Source organism: Pteronotus mesoamericanus, unplaced genomic scaffold (genome assembly GCF_021234165.1).
Source record: "Pteronotus mesoamericanus isolate MK-2021 breed Mesoamerican mustached bat unplaced genomic scaffold, CSHL_Meso_final contig_130, whole genome shotgun sequence".
NCBI lineage: Eukaryota > Metazoa > Chordata > Mammalia > Chiroptera > Mormoopidae > Pteronotus > Pteronotus mesoamericanus.
Window position 1 is genome coordinate 30,997,399 of NW_026555060.1, and position 24,364 is coordinate 31,021,762.

The 24,364-nt window shown below is 39.1% G+C and overlaps 1 protein-coding gene across 4 annotated transcripts in view; it reads left to right on the forward strand.

Annotated features, from left to right (window-relative positions):
- Positions 1–24,364, forward strand: part of LOC129087225 (pre-mRNA-splicing factor 18) — a 55,470-nt gene that overhangs the window by 25,841 nt on the left and 5,265 nt on the right. For 2 of the 4 annotated variants that reach the window (XM_054594041.1, XM_054594042.1), the window contains 5 exons: positions 955–1,101; positions 6,560–6,628; positions 8,096–8,236; positions 9,813–9,884; positions 12,379–12,534. In XM_054594041.1, the coding sequence (XP_054450016.1) occupies positions 955–1,101; positions 6,560–6,628; positions 8,096–8,236; positions 9,813–9,884; positions 12,379–12,534 (585 nt within the window). The remainder of the gene's footprint in view (positions 1–954; positions 1,102–6,559; positions 6,629–8,095; positions 8,237–9,812; positions 9,885–12,378; positions 12,535–24,364) is intronic. The other 2 variants (XM_054594043.1, XM_054594047.1) reach the window with 1 other exon arrangement.

Sequence of the window (24,364 nt, forward strand, 5' to 3'; positions counted from 1 at the left end):
GTACTGCCAACAGTTTTCCACAGCAGCTCCACCATTTTACATTTCCAGCAGTACTTAAGGGTCCCATTTCTCCATATCCTAGATACCACTTCTTATATCCTGGGTTTTTGTTTTTTATTCTGTTTTGTTTTTTTGAAAATAGCCATCCTTGTGTGTGAACTGATCTTTCATTGTGGTTTGGATTTCTTGTCTATACTTACTAGTGATGTTGAGCATCTTTTCATTTGCTTATTGGCCATTTGCACATCTCTCTCTATTCCAGTCCTTTGCTCATTTTCAATCATGTTGATGGTTTTTGTTGTTAAGTTGTAGGAGTTTTTATGTACTCTGGATATCAGTCTTTATCACATACGTGATTTTCAATTATGTTTTCCCTTTCCATGGGCCGTCTTTTCACCCTGTTGATAGTGTCTTTGATGCATAAAAGTTTTTAATTTTGATGAAGTTCAACTTACCTATCTTTGTTGTTGTTGCCTGTGCTTGTAGTGGTCTATATAAGAAATCATTCCCAAATCCAGTGTCATGAAGCTTTCCCCCTATGTTTTCTTATAAGAGTTTTATAGTTTAACTCTTACATTTAGGTCTTTGATCCCTTTGGAGTTAATTTTTTTATATGGAGTAAAGTGAAGATCCAGCTTAAGGCTTCCATTTTTATTAGTCACAAACTGAATGTGAATACAATGTGGAATTTGATGGTGCTAAAAATGTATTGATAGCCTGGGTTATAGGGAGATGCTAGTTTTATACAGTGGACATTGCTGAATGTTTTTGGAATTTGGAATAGTCTTCAGGTTGTTCTCCATGGCAAGTACAGATGGCAGGTGGCAAGTGCAGTGTTCACCTACTCTGCCATCTTGACTGGTAGTCTGAGATGAATTATACTCATTATTAGGGAAAAATCAAATGTAATATGAGTCAAATTTTATACTAGATGTAATTTTTCACCTTTTTCAGGGATTGAGAAATGATCTGAAAGCAGCTTTGGATAAGATTGATCAGCAGTACCTCAATGAACTTGTGGGCGGTCAGGAACCTGGAGAGGAAGACACACAGAATGATTTGAAAGTTCATGAAGAAAACACCACAATAGAAGAATTAGAGGTAATTTCTACACCCTCATTACCTCATTCCCTGTTACACCTCTCTTTCGCTGCAGCCAGTGGTTGAGTTCATCAGATTGCCCAATTAGAGCACCCTGTCATCTTTGATCATTACAAAGGCCCTTCTTTCATTTCATGCTTTCATTTATTAACTCCCTTCTTCCTCTTCTTTTTTTTTTTTTTTTTTTGGTATATCAACTCATGTTTAGTGTTCTAAAAAAATCTTAGAAAACAAACACAAAGTAGTACAATGATCACAAAACTTCTAAACACCAGTTCTTAAGCCTCCCTCCCATTTTAAAAATTGATCAATTACAGGAAAGTGGGGACACTGATTTAATACTATGTGATTGATATATTTTTAAAATCATGTCTCTAATTATCTTTATCCTTTGCTGGAGTTGCAAGGCCACTACACAACCAAGAGAAGAATTATCATTTTAGGCTGCAAAGTTACTGGTTTAGGGATTTGAGGATAGAATATGGCACCAAATTGCACCTTCTAGGGTGATCTGATCCAAGCAGGTGCTTTTCAGGATAAGCCTAGAAAGGTAGACGGTATAAAATTGTTTGGAGTGTCTTTGTATCCTGCTGCTTTGCCAGATTCACTTATTAGGTCGAGTAGTTTTTTGGTGGAGTTGGTAGGGTTTCTTATGTACACTATCATGTTGTCTGCAAATAATGATAGTTTTACCCTCTTTCCTAATTTGCATGCCCTTTATTTTTTTTTTCTTGCCTGACCGCTGTGCCTAGGACTTCCAATATTAGGTCGAATAGAAATGGTGAAAGTGGACATCCTTGTCTTGTTCCTGATCTTAGTGGGAAAGCTTTTAGTTTTTGCCCGTTCAGTATGATGTTGGCTGTAGGTTTTTCATATATGGCCTTTATTACGTTGAGGAATGCCCCCTTTATTCCCATTTTGCTGAGTGTTTCTATCACAAATGGGTGCTGTACCTTATCGAATTCTTTTTTGTATCTATTAAGATGATCAGGTTTTTGTCTTTCCTTTTGTTTATGTGATGTATTACATTTATTGATTTGCAAATATTGAACCATCCTTGCATCCCTGGAATGAATCTCACTTGATTATGGTGGATGATCTTTTAATGTATTGCTGGATGCAGTTTGCCAGTATTTTGTTGAGGATTTTAGCGTCTATGTCCATCAGCGATATTGGCCTGTAGATTTCTTTCTTTGTAGCATCTTTATCTGGTTTTGGGTTGAGGTTGATGCTGGCCTCATAAAAAGAGTTTGGGAGTCTTTCCTCTTCTTGGATTTTTTGGAATAGTCTGAGAAGGACAGGGGTTAGCTCTTCCTTAAATGTTTGGTAAAATTCTCTCGTGAAACCGTCCGACCCAGGACTTTTCTGTACCAGGAGTTTCTTGATTACTGCTTCAGTTTCCCCAGCTGTTATCAGTCTGTTCAGGCTTTCTGCTGCTTCTTCACTCAGTGTGGAAGGTTGTATTTTTCTAGAAATTTGTCCATTTCATTGAGGTTTTCAAATTTCTTGGCATATAATTGTTCATAGTAGTTTCTTACAATCCTTTGTATTTCTGTGGTATCAGTTGTTATTTCTCCTCTTTCATTTCTAATACTATTTATTTGGGTTCTCTCCCTTTTTTTCTTGATGAGTCTGCTTAAAGGCTTGTCGATTTTATTTATCTTTTCAAAGAACCAGCTCCTGGGTTGGTTGATCCTTTGAGTTGTTCTTTTCGTCTCTATGTGATTCAGTTCTGCTCTGATATGGATTATTTCCTTCCTTCTACTTGCTCTGGGATTTATTTGTTGTTGTTTTTCCAGTCTTGAAGTTATAGTGTTAGGTCATTTATTTGAAATGTTTATCTTTTTTAGGTAGGCCTGTAATGCTATGAACTTCCCTCTCAGGACTGCCTTTGCTGTGTCCCATAGGTTTTAGACTGTTGTATGTTCATTTTCATTTGTTTCCAGAAACTTCTTGATTTCTTCTCTTAATTCATTATTGACCCATTCATTGTTTAATAGTGTGTTGTTCAGTCTCCATGAGTTTCCAAGTTTCTGCAGTTTCTCCTTGAGGTTGGTCTCCAGTTTCAAGCCCTTGTGGTCTGAGAAAATGTTTGTTATTATTTCAATTTTCCGGAATTTGTTGAAGCTTGTTTTGTGTGGTCTGTCTTTGAAAAAGTTCCATGTGTATTTGAAAAGAATGTGTAGTTTGCTTTTTTGGGAAGAAAGGTTCTCTATATGTCAGTTAAGTCCATTTGAGCTAATGCATTGTTCAGTTCCACAATATCCTTGTTTATGTTTTGTTTGGAAGATCTATTCATTGTTGGCAGTGGGGTGTTAAAATCCCCTACTATCAGTGTGTTGCTGTCTATATTTTTCTTGAAGTCCTCCAAGATTTTCCTTATACATTTGGGTGCTCCTGTGTTGGATGCATGTATGTTTACAATGTTTCTGTCTTTTGATGGATTCTTCCTTTGAGTATTATAAAGTGTCCCTTTGGGTCTCTTTTTATGGCCTTTGTTTTGAAATCTATTTTGTCTGATAAGTTTTGCTACTCCTATTTTTTCCTGTGCATTTGCTTGGAATATTGTTTTCCATCCCTTTACTGTCAGTCTGTGTAGTTCTTTTGTTCTGAGGTGGGTCTCTTGTAGGCAACATATGTGTGGGTCTTGTTTTCTTATCCATTCAGCTATCGTGTGCCTCTTGACTGAGGCATTTAGTCCATTTACATTTAAAGTTATTATTGATAGGTACTTATTCATTTTTTCCCTTTGTACCTGTGTTCTTCTCTTTCTCACTCTTTTTCTTCATCTTCTTAAAGCAGTAAAGCAATCCCTTTAGCGTACCTTGCAGTGCTGGTTTGGTGGAAATGTATTCTTTTAGTCTTCATTTGTCTGGGAAACTCCTTATTTTGCCTTCCATTTTAACTGAGAGCCTTGCTGGGTAGAGCAGTCTTGGTTGTAGGCCTTTGCTTTTCATGAGTTGGAATATTTCTTGCCATTCCCTCCTGGCTTGTAGTGTTTCTGTTGAGAAGTCAGCTGCTAGCTGTATCGTGGTTCCGTTGTATGTTACTACCTGTGTCTCATTTGCTGCCTTTAGGATTCTCTCTTTGTCTTTGATATTTGCCATTTTAATGATGATGTGTTTGGAGTGGGCCTCATTGGGTTCCTCTTGTATGGGACCCTCTGTGCTTCCTGGACTTGTGAGACTTTTTCTCTCCTCCAGTTAGGGAAGTTTTCCATCATTACTTTTTCAAACAGGTTCTCTATCCCTTCCTCCTCTTCTTCTCTTTCTGGTATCCCTGTTATATGGATATTATTACCTTTCAGGTTGTCCTGCATTTCCCTCAATGCCTCTTCATTCTTTTTGAGTCTTTTTTTGATTTCTTGCTCTTTCTGGCTACTTTTTTCTACTTGTCTTCCAGGTCATTGATTTGATCCTCTGCTTCATCTCGCCTGATTTTGATTCCTTCTACTGTATTCTTCAATTCAGAGATTGGATTCTCCATTTCCTCTTGTGTCTTATTGATAGTTTCTGTGTCCTTTTTCATGTTGATACAGTTTGCAGTAAGTTCCTCATAATTTTCCTGTAGTTTCTCGTAATTCTCTTTGAGCTCACTGAGCTTCCTTAGAACCATTGTTTTGACTTCAATATCTGATAGTTTACTTGCCTCTATTTCATTTAGTTCTCTCTGTGGGGATTCCTCCTTTCCCCTCATTTGGGGGCTCTTTCTTTTCCTTCGCATTATTTGTGAAACTCCTTTTTTCTTCTGCTTCTTAACTTGATTTGCCTAGATTTCCTGATTTTGTGGTGTGAACTGTGGTAGCAGACAGGTTTTCCTTTCCTTTCCTTTCCTTTCCTTTTTCCCTTCCTTTTTCCTTTCCTTTTTCCTTTCCTTTCCTTTCCTTCCTCTGATAATGTCAGATGTTGACCTCATCTGACCTTTGGCAGTGTGTTTGAGACTTCCAGGAATCAACTCTCTGTGTCTGTCTCCTGCAATCGCTAATCTTGTCACTCTGTCCTCAGCAGTCAGGCTTATGCACCACAGTGCATGGCAGTGCCTTTTGAGGGCACAGCTCTAGTAGTGTTTTGGGAGCATGTGTTTTTGATTTCCATAAATGATGTTAATACTATGAAATTCCTTCTGCTTTTGATTTTCCTTTTTGTACTTTGAACGATATGTTTAATACCCATCTTTGAAGCCTGTGTACATCTAAACCTTTGCTTTTAACTGCTGAGTAATATTTCATACCCTGTGGCATTCACTGCTGTTTACTTTTGTTCTCCCATAATGATGGGTGACTAGGGTGCTAACAGCTTTGTGATGAATAATCTTGTACATAACCCCTGTGAACTCAGAAGTGGGATTGCTGGGTTTATATATATTTAATTTGTCTAAACACAGTGAAACCTCAGTTCTCAAATGTCTCGGTTCTTGAAAATTTTGGTTCTCAACCAAGTTGTTCATGAAATAGATGTCTTGGTTGTCTAACAAAACTTTGAGTCTCGATTCACTACCTGGTGACCCTTTCCTGATGATACCTGTATGATTGATCAGTCATGCTTCTCTCAGGTGACACAGAAAGGATATTTGGTTTTCAAGCAGATCACTTCTCAAACAGTTTTCTGGAGGGAATTACTTTTGAGAACCGGGTTCAACTGTACCACGCAGCTGTTCTCCAGATGACTGTACCAGTCTGTACCCCACCAGCAGGGTGTGTCTCACATCCCTACTCTTTGTCAACACTGGGCAATCTTGTGCTTTCTAATTTTTGTCAGTGTGTTGAAGGTGAAGTGATATATGTAATCTCAATTAAAGTATAATGTTGTATTATCCAACTATCTAGCTCAAGTTTAAAGCTCTTTAGTTTAATTTGGCTTAGTGTAAATCTCTTAATACTTAATACAATGTAAAGTGTTCATTTTTCTTTTCCTTTCAATTCTTGCCCTTGCAAATGTTGATATCACAGGTGAGGAGGATGTCCTCTTAATTGTAATCCCCCTCCCCCACCCCAACACATATTTATGGACTTTAAATTGTATTGGAGTAATTGGTATGTGCAACCATTCTAGGTTTTTGTTTTTTCTCTAACAGCGTTATGGAGCAATCCACCTACCATACAATTTACCAATTTGAAGTGTACAATTCAAAGGTCTTTAGTATATTCCTGGGGTGGTATAATTATCATTTCACCCCAGTTTTAGAATGACTTTGTTCCCTGGAGGCAAAATTCTCCTGTGCATTAACACTCACTCCCCTTAACCTCTCCTCTGTCTTTTGATTCATAAAAGATAACATACTTTCACAATTTAAATGGCAAGTTGGTATTTTTTTAAAAACTTATCTAGAAATTCCATCATGTTTTTCAATAGAAATTGGACAGTCTGTGTAATAAAGAGCCATGGTCAGTCTGGTGTTGCTAACATACCTATTCAGTTGTTGCTTTTTACTCATGAGCAGAAGCATTATTTTTCCTCAGGCTTTGGGAGAATCTTTAGGAAAAGGTGATGATCATAAAGACATGGACATCATTACCAAATTCCTTAAGGTATGTACTTTTAAGTTTACAAAGGAGAATATTTTCATTGGTTAATAACTGTTTTTGTATTTTTGGGTTGTCAAGGGTTAAAGATAGGGACGGGAAAGCTCAATAAACATTTCTGGTGTGTGCACTCTTTATGGTACTGCTCTGCACTTGCATATAGAAGTTAATCAAAGATGGCATATATTTATGTTTCCTTGGCCCTTTTTGAAAAAGTTGACTTGTTAATGTAAATAAAAGAATAGAATTACAGCATTGGATAGAACAAGAAGTATGGCAAACTCTATATTTTTTTTTGAAGCACTTGAGGAAGGACTGCAATGAGGAGAGAGTTGTAGAAGCTTTTATGGGAGGTGATGACAGTAAGGAAAGGAAGGAGGGAAGACAACATTGGCAGTGAAAATTGCGAACACATCAGTAACCTTTTAGAGATTGTTAATTTTCTCAGTTCTTCAGATAGCTGTTTATTCTTGCTGTGATATGCTCACTCCATCTTCTCAGCATGTGTCTTTAGCGGTTTAGCATTTATTCAAAAATATTTTGTGTTCAGTCCTGCATAGTGAAAAGTCGCTGGTTTTATTCCTGGTCAGGGCACATGCCTGGGTTCCTGGTTTGGGCATGTCTTACAGGCAACCGATTGATGTTTCTCTTTCACATCAATGTTTCCCTCCTCCTCTTTCTACCTTCCCTCTCTCAAATAAACAAACAAACAAATAAAAAAATCTTTTTGAAAAAGATTCTGAATCTATTGAGGAAATGATAGGGAACTACATAGGGCATGAAACTCTATATTAAGAACTGGAATTTTAGAATGAGAGCGTCTCCTAATATAGGATTGCACAAGAAGTTGGGAATGTTCTCCTCAGCCTTTGTGGTTTACGTGCCTGTAGAAGGGTCTTGTTGTATAGGTGAATCCAATGGGCACTGCGGTAGTTTTCCAGGGTTGGTTGGGGGAGAGTATGGGTCGTAGTCTCCTCTATTTCTGTTCTGTTCTCCTCTTTTAGTTAGGTGCTTTCGTGGGGATTTTTAAATTTTTGTCTCTACTGCAAAAGTAGAAAGTCCAAATATACAACATCGTACTTGGGGGGTTTATTAACTAGCACAGTATATATGGTGTTACAGCTGATAATCTAGGTGGGGCAAATTTTATGTGATAGAAATATAATTAAAAGTTTATTTCTATCAAATACTTATTCATGTAATTTGGTAATTCTTTCTAGGGGGAAGTAGATTATCTTTGAACTAGGAATATATATAAAACAGGGAGGTTTGTGAATTGCCAGAGGTGCTACTTTAAAGCATATGTGACAGAATCAGCACATATAGTTCATTAATTATTAGTGGATGATAAAGTAATCCATCAAGAAATTTACTCTAAGGATGGTACTACATGGCTTTATGTGTTAGTGAACTTTTCAAATTGTTCAACCACTGGGTGGCATTGTGGTCTAAATTTACCCATGCTTTCTACAGTTCCTCCTTGGTGTTTGGGCTAAAGAATTGAATGCCAGAGAAGACTATGTGAAGCGCAGTGTGCAGGGCAAACTGAACAGTGCTACACAGAAACAGACTGAGTCCTATCTCAGACCCCTTTTCAGAAAGCTGCGGAAAAGGGTGAGGTATCTCAAAAAATGCTTTTGTTAACTGATTTTTAAAAAATAACATACAGCCATGACCAGTGTGGCTTAGTTGATTGGGCATCATCCTGCAAAACGAAAGTTCGGTTCAATTCCAGATCAGGGCACGTGCCTGACTTACGGGTTTGGTCCCTAGTCAGGTGAGTATGAGAGGCAACCAATCAATATTTCTCCTTTCCCCTCTCCCTAGAAAGAAATTAAATCTTTTCTTTAATCTTTATTGTATATATTTTTTGACATTACCTTTTAATCCCCTTATATCCCCCCTGCCCCCCAGCAGTCGCCACACTGTTGTCCATGTCCACAAGTCCTTTTTCTTTTTTCGCTCAATCCCTCCTCCCCCAACCTCCTCCCTCCCCACCAAAGCTGTCATCCTGCTCTCCATCTGTGAGTCTGTCCGCATTTTCCTTGTTAGTTCAGTTTGTTCATTAGATTCCTCATATGAATGAAATCATACGACATTTGTCTTTCTCTGACTGGCTTATTTCACTTAGCATAATGTTCTGCAGGCCCATCCATACCTCTCAAAGGGTAACATTTTTTTCTTTTCTGTGGACAACTGGTATTCCACTGTGTAAATGTCCCCTAGTTGTTTTATCATCTGTTGATGGACACTTGGGCTGCTTCCTTATCTTTGCAATTGTAGATAACACTGCAGTGAACGTAGGGGTGATTATGTTCTTTCAAATTACTGTTTTGGGTTCCTTCAGATATGTCCCCGGAAGTGGGATTGCTGGATCAAAAGGCAGGTCCATTTTTAATTTTTTGATATATCTCCATACTGCTTTCCACAGTGGCTCTACCAGTAAGTCTGCATTCCCAGCAACAGTGCAAAAGGGTTCCCCTTTCTCCGCATCCACGCCACAACTTTGTTGTTTGTTGATTTATTGATGATAGCCATTCTGATAGGTGTGAGGTGCTATCTCATTGTGGTTTTAATATATTTCTCTGATGAGTGACACTGACCATGTTTTCATATGTCTATTGACCATCCGCATGTCCTCTTTGGAGAATGTCTATTCAGATCCTTTGCCTTTTTTTTTAATTGGGTTGTTTAATTGGACAGATAACATAGATAAAAATGAAACTAGACTATGTTCTTACAACGCACACAAGAATAAATTCAAAATGGATCAAAGACTCAAATGTTAGACCCAAAACCATAAAAAATCCTATGAGAAAACATAGGCAGCCAAATCTCAGAAATGGCTTGTAGCAATTTTTTGTTGGAGATAGCTTTCCAGGCAAGGGAAACAGAAGAAAAAACAAACAAATAGGAGTACATCAAACTAATTAAAAAATTTTTGCACAGCAAAGGAAATCATCAATAAAATAAAAAGACAACCCACAGAGTGGAAGAACATATTTGCTGGGACATCTGATAAGGAGTTAATATCCAAAATTTACAAAGTACTTGACAAGCTCAACACCAAACAACCCAATTAAGAAATAAAATCTTTTTAAAAAATAGAATATATGAAATTAGAGTAAATTCAGTCTGTATCTACCCACAGTAGCTTCCAAAATTAATTTTGCTTCTTTTCCTTTTCCAGAATCTTCCTGCTGATATTAAAGAATCCATAACAGATATTATTAAGTTCATGCTGCAGAGAGAGTATGTGAAGGTACATTACCATGGTGTGCATTGAAATTATGGTTATGAGCATATCTAGGTTGTGTACATAATATGTTCATTTACTGTGGAAATGTTTATCATGGGGGAGATTTAAGAATAAAAATAAAATGAATTTTTTTTAAAAAACAAAACCTTTTATTTCCTTAATGTATTGCCACCTTAATTTTGGGCATTGAATATTAAACTTTCAGACCACACTGTATTTTTTTAGTCATTTTTAAGGCAGATGTAAAGATTCTTTAGATCATGTACAGATATGGGCAAGGTGCATTTCATGACTAGGATTGAGATTCAAAATTTGCAGATTGTTGGTTACAGCTTGGGATAAATTTTTCCACAGAAGCAATGTTGTGGAGATTTAAATACCTACTATTCATAATATAGCTGAACAGTGGTACTTAATTATACAGTGAAATTTGACCACCCTTTACACTTGTTTCTATGAGAATAAGTTCCATGTCAGCCTGCCAGCATCCATCTGTCCCACTTCAGGACCGCAGCCATGGCCGACCCCTGGTTGGGGGACCCTTTCCCCTTACTCCCTCCTGAATGGGCGCTGGGAGGAGGGGTCATGGGGAAAGAGCTCTGGTGTCCAAGCACTTGCTGGGGTAGAGTTTAGAAAGCGGAGAAGGGAGGGCTGTCAATTGGTGGAGCGGAAGAAGGAAAGAAGGGCCTAGTTAGTGCCCCAGGGGTGGAGATGGGAAATGGGACACTCCTTGGTGGGCCGTATGCTGAGGGGGAGGAGCGGGCCTTCCGGTGGCTGCGCCTCCCAGAGGGCAGCCGTGGAGAATTTCGGTGCAGCAGTTCAGGGGCAGCAGGTCCAGAACAGGAGGCAGGCTCTGACCGAAAGAGGGGGTGGCATTGCTTCTTCCGGGCTCAGCGTGTCTGTGCTCAGAGGGACTGCTGGCCCTCCTGGGTGCCTGGGTGGTCTCCTTCATCAGAGCCTCATGCTGATGAGGCTAAAGTAGTGTTTTTGCTCCCTCTATATGGGAGCCAGTTAATTTTGTCAAAGAAAATGCATCTGTTTTATGGCTATTAAGTGTATTCTTGGATAGTTTCTGTTAGTTGCATGCTGCTTACCAAGGACAGCATTGGAATGGATGGATAAGGCTACCGTCACTGCAAAAGAACTCAGGTCACTTGCCTTTCCTCTTGATACATTTTCCATCCTCATATATGACATCCAGGTCAAGGTTTATATTGTATAAACTGCACAGGGAACCAAGGAACTTTAATAACCTATTTGACAATTTTCTTTGGAAATTTAGGGAATCTAAATATTGGAGATTTCTTTGATTAATATCCAGTGTTAAAGTTTACACACATGGGGATCAGTGGTAAAAATGTGCATAAGCCCTGGCTGCTGTGGATCAGTGGATTGTGTGCCAGCCAGTCGTTCGTTCGATTGACCAGACACATGCCTGGGTTGCAGGCCAGGTCCCCAGTAGGGGGAGATTGAGAAGCAACCACACATTGATGTTTCTCTCTCTCTCTTTCTCCTTCTCTTCCCCTCTCTAAACCTAAAATTAATAAATCTTTTTAAATGTGTATACACTCTTTTAAAATTAAGCTTTAAAAAAATTGAATAGAGCAAATTCAAATCGATCGTTAGAGAAGAAATGATTTTTCAGTAAACTGATTTGTTAATACTTGGTTTTTAAAAGTCAGTTCTGCACATCAAGCATGTAGGTGTTTGATTTTTTAAACGAAAATCTCTTTGAGGCTGGCTATATAGGCTTCTCTGAAACACTCAAGGGCTTCTAGAATTTCCTTGCTATTTTGTTTTCCTTCCTCGCAAGTCACTAGACTTGTTTTAGGAAAAGAACCATGTGTCTTCATTGGTTTCTGTCTTTATGTTTCATAGCTTTTACAGTAATTTAGGGTTCTAGGCAGGTGGGAGTTTTGGGGGCCAAAGTGAACGGATCCCGTCCTTGAGCTGATTCAAGAGCCAGCATTTATTCTGTTTCCACCTCTGCATGGGCCCTCCATTCGTAGCCCCGGCGTGCGGAGCCCCCGCTGCTGCCAGAGGCCTGGCTGCTGTGCAGGGAGTGGACAGCGTTTCAGGTTGGATGGTGAGGAACTAGTCAGCTTCTGTCTTCTGCGTGACCACCTGTGGAGAAGGCTGGGTAGGAAGGGGAGCCAAACTAGAGCTTTCTGGCAGTGCATCAGATTCCCTGCCTGGTAACTCTAGGTCAAAACGCAGTCATATTCAGTGCACAAAGGTTGCAAACGGATGTTTGTCTTTCACTCACAAGGTGAGCTCTGGTTTCCGTTTCCCATGGACATTTGTGGTCCTGGGCAGGACAGTGAGTCATCCCATATTTTAACTTCTTTTGTTTGAATAAGGGGAATGGTAATGTTTTCAACATGCTTAAGAGAGGGCTGAAAATTACATCATAAAAAGCTGTGAAACATTTGAAATAAAAATTTGGACCAACACAATATTTCTGCTTTTCTGATCTCCTCTTAATCTTTCTTATTAGGCTAATGATGCTTATCTTCAGATGGCCATTGGAAATGCCCCTTGGCCCATTGGTGTCACCATGGTTGGTATCCATGCCAGAACTGGTAGAGAAAAGATTTTCTCCAAGCATGTTGCACATGTTTTAAATGATGAAACACAGAGGAAATATATTCAGGTAAGCATTTGGGAGGGAAAGACATTTCTCTGGACGTTAATGTTCTCCTGTTCCAAAACTGTGTATTTTGAGAGCAAAAGGACGATAGCAAATAGGACATACCATGATCAGATATAAGTCCAGTCCTTTAAGACATCTTCACTCACTAAAATAAATTTTTTTTTTTTTTAAGTTTTATGTGTCAGTGGTTCCCAACATCTTTGGCACCAGGGATGGATTTTGTGGAAGACTGTTGTTCCACAGTGTGGTTGGGGAGGATATGAAGGGAGGAAGAGACAGGAGGTGGAGCTCAGGCTGTAATGCAATGGAAGCTTAGCTGGCTGGCCTGCTGCTCACAGCCTGCTGTGCGGCTACTTCCTAACAGGCTATGGGCCATTACCAGCCTGGGGGTTGGGGACCCCTTCCGAATGCAAGCCAGGTTGAAGGGTTATGCTTTAATTACCTTGGTGTTAAAATAAGACTATCACAGTTTCCTTTGGGAGTTTATTGAAGAGCAGCAAATTTTGAATAATTTGCAGTAAATCTTGTTTTGTTGCTTTTAAAGTAGATCTAATATCTACTAGGATAAAAGGTATAAATAGTAAAAATTTGGCTTTTATGAACATGATTTTTTAAATTTAAATAATTTTGAAAACAATTTTTTTCCACCACCATTTATCCCCCGCTGCCATGACCACATTGTTGTCCTTGTCCATCATTTTTTTTTTTGCTCAATCCCTTTACCTGCCACCCCCACCAGCATCAGCCCAGAGCTGTCAACCTGTTCTCTGAGTCTGTCTCTATTTTGCGTATTAGTTCAGTTTGAACATAATTTCTAAGTACCTTGTAACAATGCTTCTGTACATGAATAGCTCTAAAGTGTTTATGTTTAGAGTTTATTTTTTTAGTTGTATATATATCACATGAAATCATGTGGACTGTTCCTGTTAAATTTTTCTTCTTACTGGGAAAAATCAACTCTATTCTTAGCTTTTGCCAAACTGTCAAGAATTTCAGGTTGTATCTGTATAATGACTTTGCTGGATGTTAATTCTAAAGGTAGAAGATGATATTCTGAAAGTTTACTTAAAATTTAAAATTTATTTAAAATGCATAAAGTGCCTTCAGATTTTCTGCCACAAGAACAACCATTAGTATAATCATGAATTATCTTTTGGTTTGTATGTCATTTCCAAGCGATAAATGTTCATTTGTGTTATGCTTTATTCACATATATTGGCATTTTAAAAAATGATCTCACCTTCATTTCATGATATGAAAAACTGTAGCATTTATAGAGTTCAAATATACTTATGGAAATTTAAGGATATTCCCGTTTTTTTTAAATTACCACCAGTGACTCTATTGAAGGCAAAAAGCTTTTAGTTGCGGGGGGCAATGGGGGATGGGGGGGAAGATGTTTGGCTTTAACAATAGAAAACAATTTCCAATGATTAAATTTGCTTAGTGTGTTTGGCTATGCCTTAGTCAAAGCTATAGTGTGTATAAGAGTCATGTAATTAGATAAAATGTCTGAATTAAAGAGCACTTCTTTTTAAATAATGAAACCTCTCCATTAACTGATTTTTTAAAAAATATACGCCTAGTACTTACTTTTAAAGCTTTCTGGTTTACATTGGAAGCTGCGTAGTCACCTATCTCTCCTCAGTAGTTCATCCCTTTTAACTGTTACCTTCTTATTTAAAAAAAAATTCTTTTTTATTCCACCAAGATGATTAGGAAAAAATTGTCTGAACCTTCTATGACTGAACTTTGGGAAGGTGTTTGCTCCAAACCCAATCTTATTTTTGTGGACAGATGGAGGCGTAACAGTACAATCAGGTGACTCCTGGCTTGTGAGTGAGGGAAGCCATGGGGCGCTGAGAGTGAATCCGTATCTACTGTGGTGCGTGCTGGTGACGTACACCCTGGGCTCTTAGAGACCGCAGTGCTGCCCTGCTGAACATTTTAATGACCGATTCAGATGATTTTACAGAGAGGTATATTGCTCAGACTTATACAACAAGACTAGAAGGGATAGGGTGTGAATTAAGGTAGAAAAGAGACTGGTATTACGGAAGTTCTTGACAGCCAGCAGAAAGGACAGAATCTTTTTTTTTTCCTATAGGTTTTATTCCTTTATTTTTAGAGAGAGGGCAACAGAGAGAGAACGTGAGGAAGAGAAACATCCTTGTGAGAGAGAAACATCGCTTGGTAACCTCTCACATGTGCCCCTACCAGGAACAAAACCTACAACCCAGACATGTGCCCTGACTGTGAATCAAATCTACAACCTTTCACTTTGTCTGGTGATGCTCAACCAACTAAGCCTGGCCAGTCAGGGGAAGGACAGATTCTTAAAAGATAACATTTAGCTAGGATGACCATGAAGAAATTTGGATCCGATAACCTAGTTGCTTGAGCATACATCTGAGCAATGTATAAGAGAAAAAAAAAAATACAAGCATACTGTGTACTGTAAGGGTGATAAAATTATAGTACTATGTCGTGGTCACTGGAAAGTCAAATGATAGCTTATATTATTAGACATGATAATTTTGTGTTGGTTTCACAAGGCAAGTTCACTGTTAGACCCCTAACATCCAGGATGTACTATACTTACAGTGGGTGCTCAATATTTGCTGATCAAATTGAATGAATACTCTATAGGACAGGAGAGTCCTTGAGAAAGGAAACTTTATGGAGATGTGGGCAAGAGAGGTATAGGTAATGGAAGAGCTTTTTGGTGGAAGAGAGATTAAACTTGTCGCATGTGGCCATGGGCTGATCCAGGTACAGGAAGACAGACTTCTAATCAGTGTAAGGAGATGCTTTTTAAAAAAACATTTTGTTTTGAAATAAATATAAACTCACAAAGGTTGCAAAAATAGTACAAAGAAGTTTTGGACCGTGCAGAATTACCTGAAATGGGTATAGGGCCGCTTTGGAAGAGATCGGGGAGGAGATGCTTGGTATTTGCAAGCATTGAGTTACCTATTGCCCTTTCTGGTCCTTCTGGCCTTTTGATTGCTCTGGTTCTTTTCTGCCATTTTCATAGAGGCCATTGCTTAAACCTAAAGTTGTAAACTTGCATGCCCTGCACAGTAAGGTAACAAGTGAGTGATTGTTAAGGAACACCCTACCCCTGTCTTTTGTTTTCCTAATTTTCACGTAGGCATGCACTAATAGCAATATTTTATTTCTGCTCAACGCGACAACTGTCCAAAAAGTAGGCCTTGCAAGCACAGTGTGAAGTGTCAGTGAATGCTTAGGCTCAGTGTTGTTGGAGTTATAGTAGCTCATTCTTACTTTATAGTAATATGGTTCCAATGTTGCGCCATCACCTTCCATTATTTATTTATTTATTTGGTATGAGCGGCCAAATTCTTTATTTCTTTTAAATGCGGACACTCCTACTGTTAAAATACGAGCATCAAATATTAAAATATTAACATTGTTTACAGCCAAATAAAATCCCAATTTGTCAACTGTGTCATTAAAACCATAGTGCAGCTCAAGGCAAAAGAATGCTGCCACCCCAATGTGAGAGTTTTATGAAATTCTGAGTTACATTTAACTGAGTAATTTTCTAAGCTTTCCTGTGAATCTCCTTGTTAGTTTGATATTTAGGTGAGGTTGATTTGAATTATCCTACAAAAAGGAACAGATATTATTTGAAGTTTAAGTCTGGTGTTGGCAAACCTTTTGTTAAAGGCTCATAGGCCTCTGTTGCAACTACTCACCCCTGCAGCTGTAGTGCGGATGCTGCCTGCAGCTGTTCCAGTAAAACCTCATTTAGAGAAGAGGCTGGTGGCCCGTGGCCATAGTTTGCTGACCCCTGGTAAATACATAAACCCAGACCTTTTCTGTGTTAAGGTATTTGCTGTGGAGGTAATTGCAAGTCATTTAATGGGGTAATTGTTTCTTTTAAAATTGACATAGAACATACCAACAGACAGTGGAGTGTGTCAAGTGTACTAATCTTAACTGTAGAGCTCAATGGTAGAGAGAGAGGGAGAGAAAGATCAATTGGTTGCCTCTTGCACACACCCCGAAAGGAACAGAACCCGCAATCTAGGCATGTGCCCTGACCAGGAATCGAAACTGACCTTTTGGTTTACAGGACAGCACTCCAACCAGCTGAGCCACCTGAGCTGGCCAGGATACAATGATCCCTGGTATTTGTAACATGTATCAAGATGTAAAACAAGATTTAGATATAGAACATCCCTAGCAGTACTCCAGAAGTCTTCTTGATGCCTTTTCCCAGCCTCAATCCTCCTTGTCAGAAGAGGTAACCACTATTCTGATTTGTGTCATTATTAGTTATTTTTATCTGTCCTTGGACACCATTTTAGTGGAATCTTACAATGTATGGAGTGATTGTTTCTTTTATTTAGAAATACTGGTGAGAGATATCTGTTTTATGAGATATGTTAGAAGACCATTCAAGTGGTTATTTTACTCTAATACTATTTCATCTTTCGGTTTTATGCAAACCTCTAGAGAATTTAAACTGTGGAAGTCGTTTGAAGTGTCCCCTTCCTCACAAAAATTAAACACACCACAGAGAGGATGGTCACACTGTGCAAATCAAAGAAAGGTTGTGTAGCTTATTAAGTGGCTCAGATCTCAGGGTGAGCCTTAAATTTGGCTGCTGTAGTTCAGTGGATTGAGCACTGGCCTGTGACCCAGAATGGTGCTGGTTCAATTCCTGGTGAGGGCACATGCCTGGGTTGCAGGCCAGGTGTCACCGGTTAGGAGCGTACAAGGGTCAACCTAGCGATGTATCTCTCACACATCTATGTTTCTCTCCCTCCCTTCCCCTCTCTCTAAAATTAATCATCATCCTCTAAAGGTGAGATTTAAATTGATGGTAGTAAGTTCAAAGACTTTGTTCTGCTAAATACAGATGTAGCTTTTGGCCTAGGTTCGGGTATAAAGCTGCTTTTATACAGATTATAGGAAGCTCTTGATTATTTAGTGACTTTATAATTCAATCATGTCAAGACCTGTCTTGGAAAGGTTCACATCTTGGGTGTCTTTACCTATCGGTAAAAACGAGAAGGATGAAATGGTGAAATTGGCATCAAATGGCTATTTGCGTCTCCAGATGCCCCTCTCTGCCCTTCTTTCCTTTGTCCTCTGTCCCAGAAACCCAGCTTTATGAACAACATGGACAGGCTTCTGATTGGGGCAGGCAGTGAAAGGGACTGGGAGGCATTATGTAGGTGGGAGCAGAATGAGTTTGGGGTGCCTGTTTCCCTGGGTTCCTCCTGCCTGTGGAGTCGTCATGCCTGCACCTTCTGCCCAAGATCATATCTCCTCTCGTACCTGTCTCCATGCAGTTACCCTCCCTGGGTTTTAGTAAGCACATTCCTCCCATCCCACTTCAGAACTCAGGATGGCCACGACCTCCAGGCATTGTCAGCTCTGGGATACTGTACTATCTCATTGTCCCATATCCTGCCCACTCCTTTGTAAAGTCCTTGGAACTGCCACTGTCACGTTAATCAGTTTGAGTATGCCCTCTGTTTCTTGACAATACCCTTCCTGGTATGTGTAGATTAATTGACCTGTGTACTGTACTACCACACAGATTTCTTTGGGGAGTAGAAGATTAAGGAGTAATTTTCATTCCCAGTAATTTTGCTTAAGCTTTCACTTATTACAGCAGGCAAAATGCCCTGTGTTATTTTTCTGTGTCAGGTTGTTTATAAATTCCCTAATAACATCTGTCCAACATTTTGTATCAGTTATTTCAATCCATATTTTGGGTTTTGGTATATTTGACCTGTACTAGCATTTGCCAAATTTACTTGTCCCTGGAACATGTACAGATTTATAATGTACTCATGTATCGCCAAAATGGTATAACACAGACTTTCATTACTGTGATTAGTGATCACAACTTGGTCCATGTGTTAAATACACAGCATCATGGTTGGTCAGTAAACACTCCCATGTATCCCATCGTACGTCATACATCGTGGGTCACATGGCTTCCTGCTCCTTCCAGGCATGCTTGGCTCTAATAAACCTTTTCTTAAAAACAAGTTATTGCAGTGGTAACAAACTGTCTACCCATTTAATATTCCTCAGCATATTAACACAACTTTTTAGAGAAAAACACTGCTAGTCTTTATCTTCACACACACACCAGTTTGTAGCGTCTCACAGTATACCAATGTTGGGTAGACACATTTTGGGTGAGGCTGACACACACTATGCCATGCCTCTTGTCAGCTGGCAGCTTCACTGATAGCAAATAGATATTTTCCTTGGGGTATTAATTCTTTAAAGATTTTTGATTTATTTTCAGACAGAGGGGAAGGGAGGGAGAAAGGGGGGGAGAGAAACATCAAGGTGTGGTTGCCTCTTGCACACCCCCGCATTGGGGACCTGGCCCTGCAACCCAGGCATGTGCCCTGACTGGAAATTGATCCTGTGACCCTTTGGTTTGCTAAGTGGCTAATTCTCCATCAGTTATGTAACAGTCTAGAATGAATTATGTAGATGAATCAATTTGAGTGATATCCTTGTATGGAAAGAATTCTTGTAGACAGTTTTTGAAGCATTGGCTTTTTTTATATGTAACTACAGATGCTAGTTGAAACCGTAGAAATTAACTTAATCATTAAGTAAACCTTTTTTGAACATCCCATTACACACAGGTCAAATGAACATTCCTTTAGTCTGAAGTTAGGAATAATTGTTAACATAAGTGTCACAAGTTAATTCATTCCTTTATTAGAACTTGACAGTTTACCGACAGCACTTTTTAAACAGCTAGGTGGAACATGTCACTCAGCTTCTCTCTTATTCTTCAGCTTCTCTCTTATTCTTCAGCTTCTCAAGCTGTATGACTAAATGAGTTTGCGCTTTCATCCTCAAGCCTTTGTCCTTACGGTGTAGACTTTTGACAGGTATAGAAATACTGATTTGATAAACTGTCTTTTTTAGACTTTAATGAAAGATTCCTTAAAGACCCCCAAAAAAACCTTTTCCAAGTTCTATCAACTAATGATAGTTTATGAAAGAAAAGGGAGATATAGCTAAAGTTTCTTTGGTTTAAAAAAATGTTTGTTTCTGCAGTAAAAAAAGAATAGTGGATCAGGTTGTTCATTTTAATGGTTTCTTGATTATCTGGATATAAAGAACTGTCATTCAGGATTGTATCCTATATCACGTGTGTGTGTGTGAGATACACCGAATCGTATCTGTATTTGATATATACCTTATCTAGCATATTCTATGCTGCTTTCAGTTAGATTGTTTTTAATTGTTAAATGCACATAACAAAATTTACCATTGCTTTTAAGTGTATAGTTCATCAGCTAGACTTTTAAGTGCAGACTTTTCCTAGAAACATACTGATTTTAAAAATTAATTTAGTTAAATATTATGCAGGGAAGAAGTCAAGGAACCGTTTACGTAGACTCTGGAAAGGTGCAGGACTCAGGGCTGTTAGGCACTTGAAAAGTCCTGACCATGGGAAGGGATGAAAACAAGTGGCTGAGAATTAGGGTAAATAGTCCAAAGGTTCCCTCTGCCCTGCACAGCTGGGCTCTCCTGCCCTTCTCCCACTCTGGCACAAATCAGGTTTACCGTATTTCACTGGGTATATGCACAATGTTTTGCCCAAATTTTTCAGATAAACATAGGAAGTGCATTATACAAGGGTAGTACTAATTCTGTATCTGTATAAGTGTTTTCAGTTCTTTTGTTTATGCTTATGCATTAAAAGTATAACTCCAGTAAGTAATAACAATATTCATATGCAAAATAATAGCCTGGAATACAATAATCAGTTTTGTTGAATTTAGGAGGAACTTGGAACAAAGCAGTTTTGACCAATCATACAACGAAAGGAAATGAAGAGCCACATATTGTCATCCACAGAGTCAGGTAGATGATGCTGATTGTTAGCCACCGATGAGATAGGTGATGCCAACTTTATTACCGTAGGGTCAACAGCGTGGTACTCCTCTTCGTATGCTTTAGGCGGGAGAAATTAATGGAAAATCCCTTGGAATGTTGAAATCTTTTTCATACACTGCAAGCCTTAAGCTGACCGTTATGAAATATGCTAAAAAGCATGGCAGCAGAACTGTAAAGAGACATGTTGGATCTCCTCTCACAAAGAGTGTCATCAGATTGTGGAAGCAACAAGAAAAAATGCTTCTTCTGATGCCAGGACAAAAGAAGGCAATGTGAGGGATACCTCCAAAGTGGCTGGAGGTGGAGCCAGGAGGTGAAAACCTGAATTCTGGAGGAGCATCCAACTGGGATCTCCGTTTCAACCAAGATGACACAAGAAAAAGGTAAGAGGACTCCCTGAGAGAAAAAAATTGATGATTTCTGAGGGACACCAAAATGGTGCTTTAACCTTATGAAGAGAGAAGGTTTGAGCATGAAGACATGAAAGGAAGTTGCCCCAAAACTTCCAGTAGCCTCTAAGAACCAAGTTTTGGAATCTCATTCCTATGTTAATCAATCTTTGAAAGACTTACAACTTTGAGCGGTCCCAAATTGCCAGTATGAATGAGGTCCCACTCACATCTGATGTGTCATCTAACAGAACTCTGGATGTCAAAGGAGCAAAGACCGTGGCTGTTAAAACTAGTGGTCATGAGAAAACGCATTTCACTGTTGTTCTCACCTGTTGTGCAGATGGGCAAAGCTCCCACCTATGGTCATCTTTAAAAAAAAAAAAGTTTCCGAAAGAAAAGATTCCAAGTGGAGTTATTGTCCGTGTGCATGAAAAAGGACAGGCAAATGAAGAAGGCATGAAGATCTGGTTTAACAAAGTCTGGTCATGAAGGCCTGGGGGATTAGTTAAAAACCCTGCTTTGCTTGTTTCTGATCACTTCCAAGCCCATGTTACATAGAGTGCAAAAGCCATCACAGCGGACTTGAAAACCCAACTTGCTGTGATACCTGGTGGGCTAACCAACCAACTGCAGCCTCTTGACATGTCGGTGAACAAGCCCTTTAAGGCCCTAATGAAGAAGAGTGGACATCATGGATGCAGTCAGCTGGTAATGGTTTAACACCTACAGGCAGGATCAGGAAAGCATCCATCACCCAGGTGTGTGATTGGATCCTAAGACTGTGGAACAGTGTCAAGAAGGAAGTGGTTGTGAAATCGTTTAAAAAATGCAGTATCAGCATTGCTGTGGATGGAACTGAGGATGATGATGAAATTTACCAGGATGAAGAAAGTTACTCTTCAGAAGACATCGGTAATGTAGAAATTGAAGATGATACTTGTGAATGACAGTGACTAAGAGTTCTTGGCCTTCTGTGAGGTGTAAATATCATACAATTGTTACCAGTATGTAAAATTTCTTGTACCTTGTATCTCTTCTTGTGTTTTGTAATTATGTTATGATAAATTTTTTGTACCACACTGTTAAAAAATAAGTGCTAAAATTCCTTTATAATACAAAAAACAAGTATCTAAATATAAATAAGTAAGTAATTGAATTTAAATATTGACACGAAAGATTTTTTCCCCCTGAAAGTTTGGGCCCAAAACATGGGAGTGCATTCTACACAGCAAAATACGATACTTTCTAAGGTATTTGAATCACTCAGGAAGGGGTAACCTCAGGAAATGGTGATGCCGTAGGAGAACAGGAGATGTCAGTGAAAGTGTGTGTTGACACATGAGGCATCTAGTTCCCATTCTCCACAGGCTCCTCTGCTGCTGACAGCCAGGCTTTTAACCCTAGTCAGGAAATTGGAGCTTCTGTGAACTGATTCAAGAGAAAAGACCTACAGTCACTACCATTTAGTATTACTCCAGTGAAAAAACTAGCTTGCTGCCCTAGTGTCCTAAGATGAAGTTCCACTGACAAGGCCTGCTCATTCAGGGAGTTCCTTTTAGCTGTTTAGTGCCCTATTCAGAAAAAGGAATGTTCACCTAGGCCTCTTCAGACATTTAGAGAAAGTTTCCAACATAAAAGACAGATCAAAACAAATGCATGGAAAAGAAGTAACTCGGAGAAAAAGTTAGAGCATAGAGAAGAGGAAAAAACCCTCATTGAAAAACATAGCAGCCTTAGATAAAGTCATAGCCATGAAATAAGAGTAATCCACTAGAAAGAGAAAGGGCAAAGAGAAAATGAGTTCTTAGATCTTAAACTTACGGCAGAAATGTAAAGATTAAATAAAACAAGATAAAGTCAAAAACTTTAATATATGGAAAATAAAAGAATAGGGGAATGAATGTGTAAGGTCTGCAACTATTCAAATGTCAGGAAAAGGAGAGCAGAGAAACTGGAAGGTACGCAGGAAAACTTCGCAGAGCTGAAGGACTGAAGGATAGGAGGTCACAAAATGAAAATGAGAGCTCACTGAGTACATAGGCAAATAAATAGAAAATAACTCACATTAAGGCAAAATGTAATGAAATACTGGAGTGTAAGGATAAAGAGAAGATTTTAAATGCACCTGGAGGAAAGGAACAGTCACTTAAAAAGGCTCGGGGATTAAAATGCCACCATACTTCTCATTAACAGTAATTTCTCATTCAGGAAGCCGGAAGACAGTGGAGCAGTGCCTTTCTAATACTAAGGGAGATGATTTCCAACTCAATTCTCTTTCCATCTGAACTAACAATCAAGTATAAATATAGGCTCAAGATATTTCCAGACAGGTGAAGTCTCAAAATGAGCCCTCTCACATGTCCATCTCGGGAATCATCACAGTGACAGCTAGCACTTCTGTGCTGTCCTCTGCGTGCTCCCCTTCACCAGTTTACAGCAACAGCATGAGGATATTATGATTTCTCTGTTTTGCAAGTGGGGAAACCAAAGCACAGAGAATTAAGTTCCCAAGGCCACACAGCTAGGAAGTGGTGAGATTGGGATTCGAACCTGGGTTGTCCTAACTCCGCTGTTATATTGCCTCTACTTGAGGGGAACAAACAAAGAAACAAAAAACTGTGGGAAATGAGATCATGCCCAGGAGCAGGGAAAAGGAGGCCCAGGAGCAGGGAAAAGGAGCCCCAGGCTGAAAGTGAAGGGATGTTCTCAGGTCGTAGCAGTATACAAGGAGGTCCGGAATCCAGCTGGTCTAGAGTGGAACAGGCAGGCAGAGGGCTCCAGGGAAGAAAAGTGGGACAGACATGACCAATGTGTTTGGTCATACTGAGAGTCGTCTCACTGTTAGAGAGCGAACTGTGATATCTATATGGAAGAGCAAAAAGATGGGAAAGAATACCTGTGAAAAGAGAGATTGTCATAATATATTGTGTGGCCCTGTTTGGAGAGTATCTGTAGACATTGTAAGGTAAATCCTGAATATTGCGTTCTCTAAGCATTGTGACTGGGGGGTGGGAGGGGATGGGGAAAGTGCGTTTAGTGCAAGTGTGCGTTATGTGGGGCCAGTGGGTGTGGTGTAGAGAATTCAATCCTCAGCTGTGCTGCCGTGAAATTATGCCCCTTTAATTTAAAAATCTGTGCTGTGTACTATCCTTATTGCGAAATTTACCATAATGTAAACTGTTAATGGCTTGTACTGTTCATTTCCAAACTTTTTGGCAGTTAACATTTCAGTCAAGACAATTATATTAATTTTTAAATCAGATTCTGCTGAGTAAGGGTAAATTAACCTCACAGATATCTTCTTTAAGGGGCAAATACCTAAGATACCAGTTCTTAAAAGGAAAGTTACTCCATCGCTCTTAATATCCGTTTGTCTTTTATTTGCTTATCCTAATTCTTGCCAGGTTTTGCTACTGGCTAAAGCTATTTGTATTTCATCAGGGTGTTCTCTTTCTCCTCTTTACCCCTCTTCTCACCTGTTTCTCATGAATTGTTTTGTTTTTATTTTGGGTTTAAAA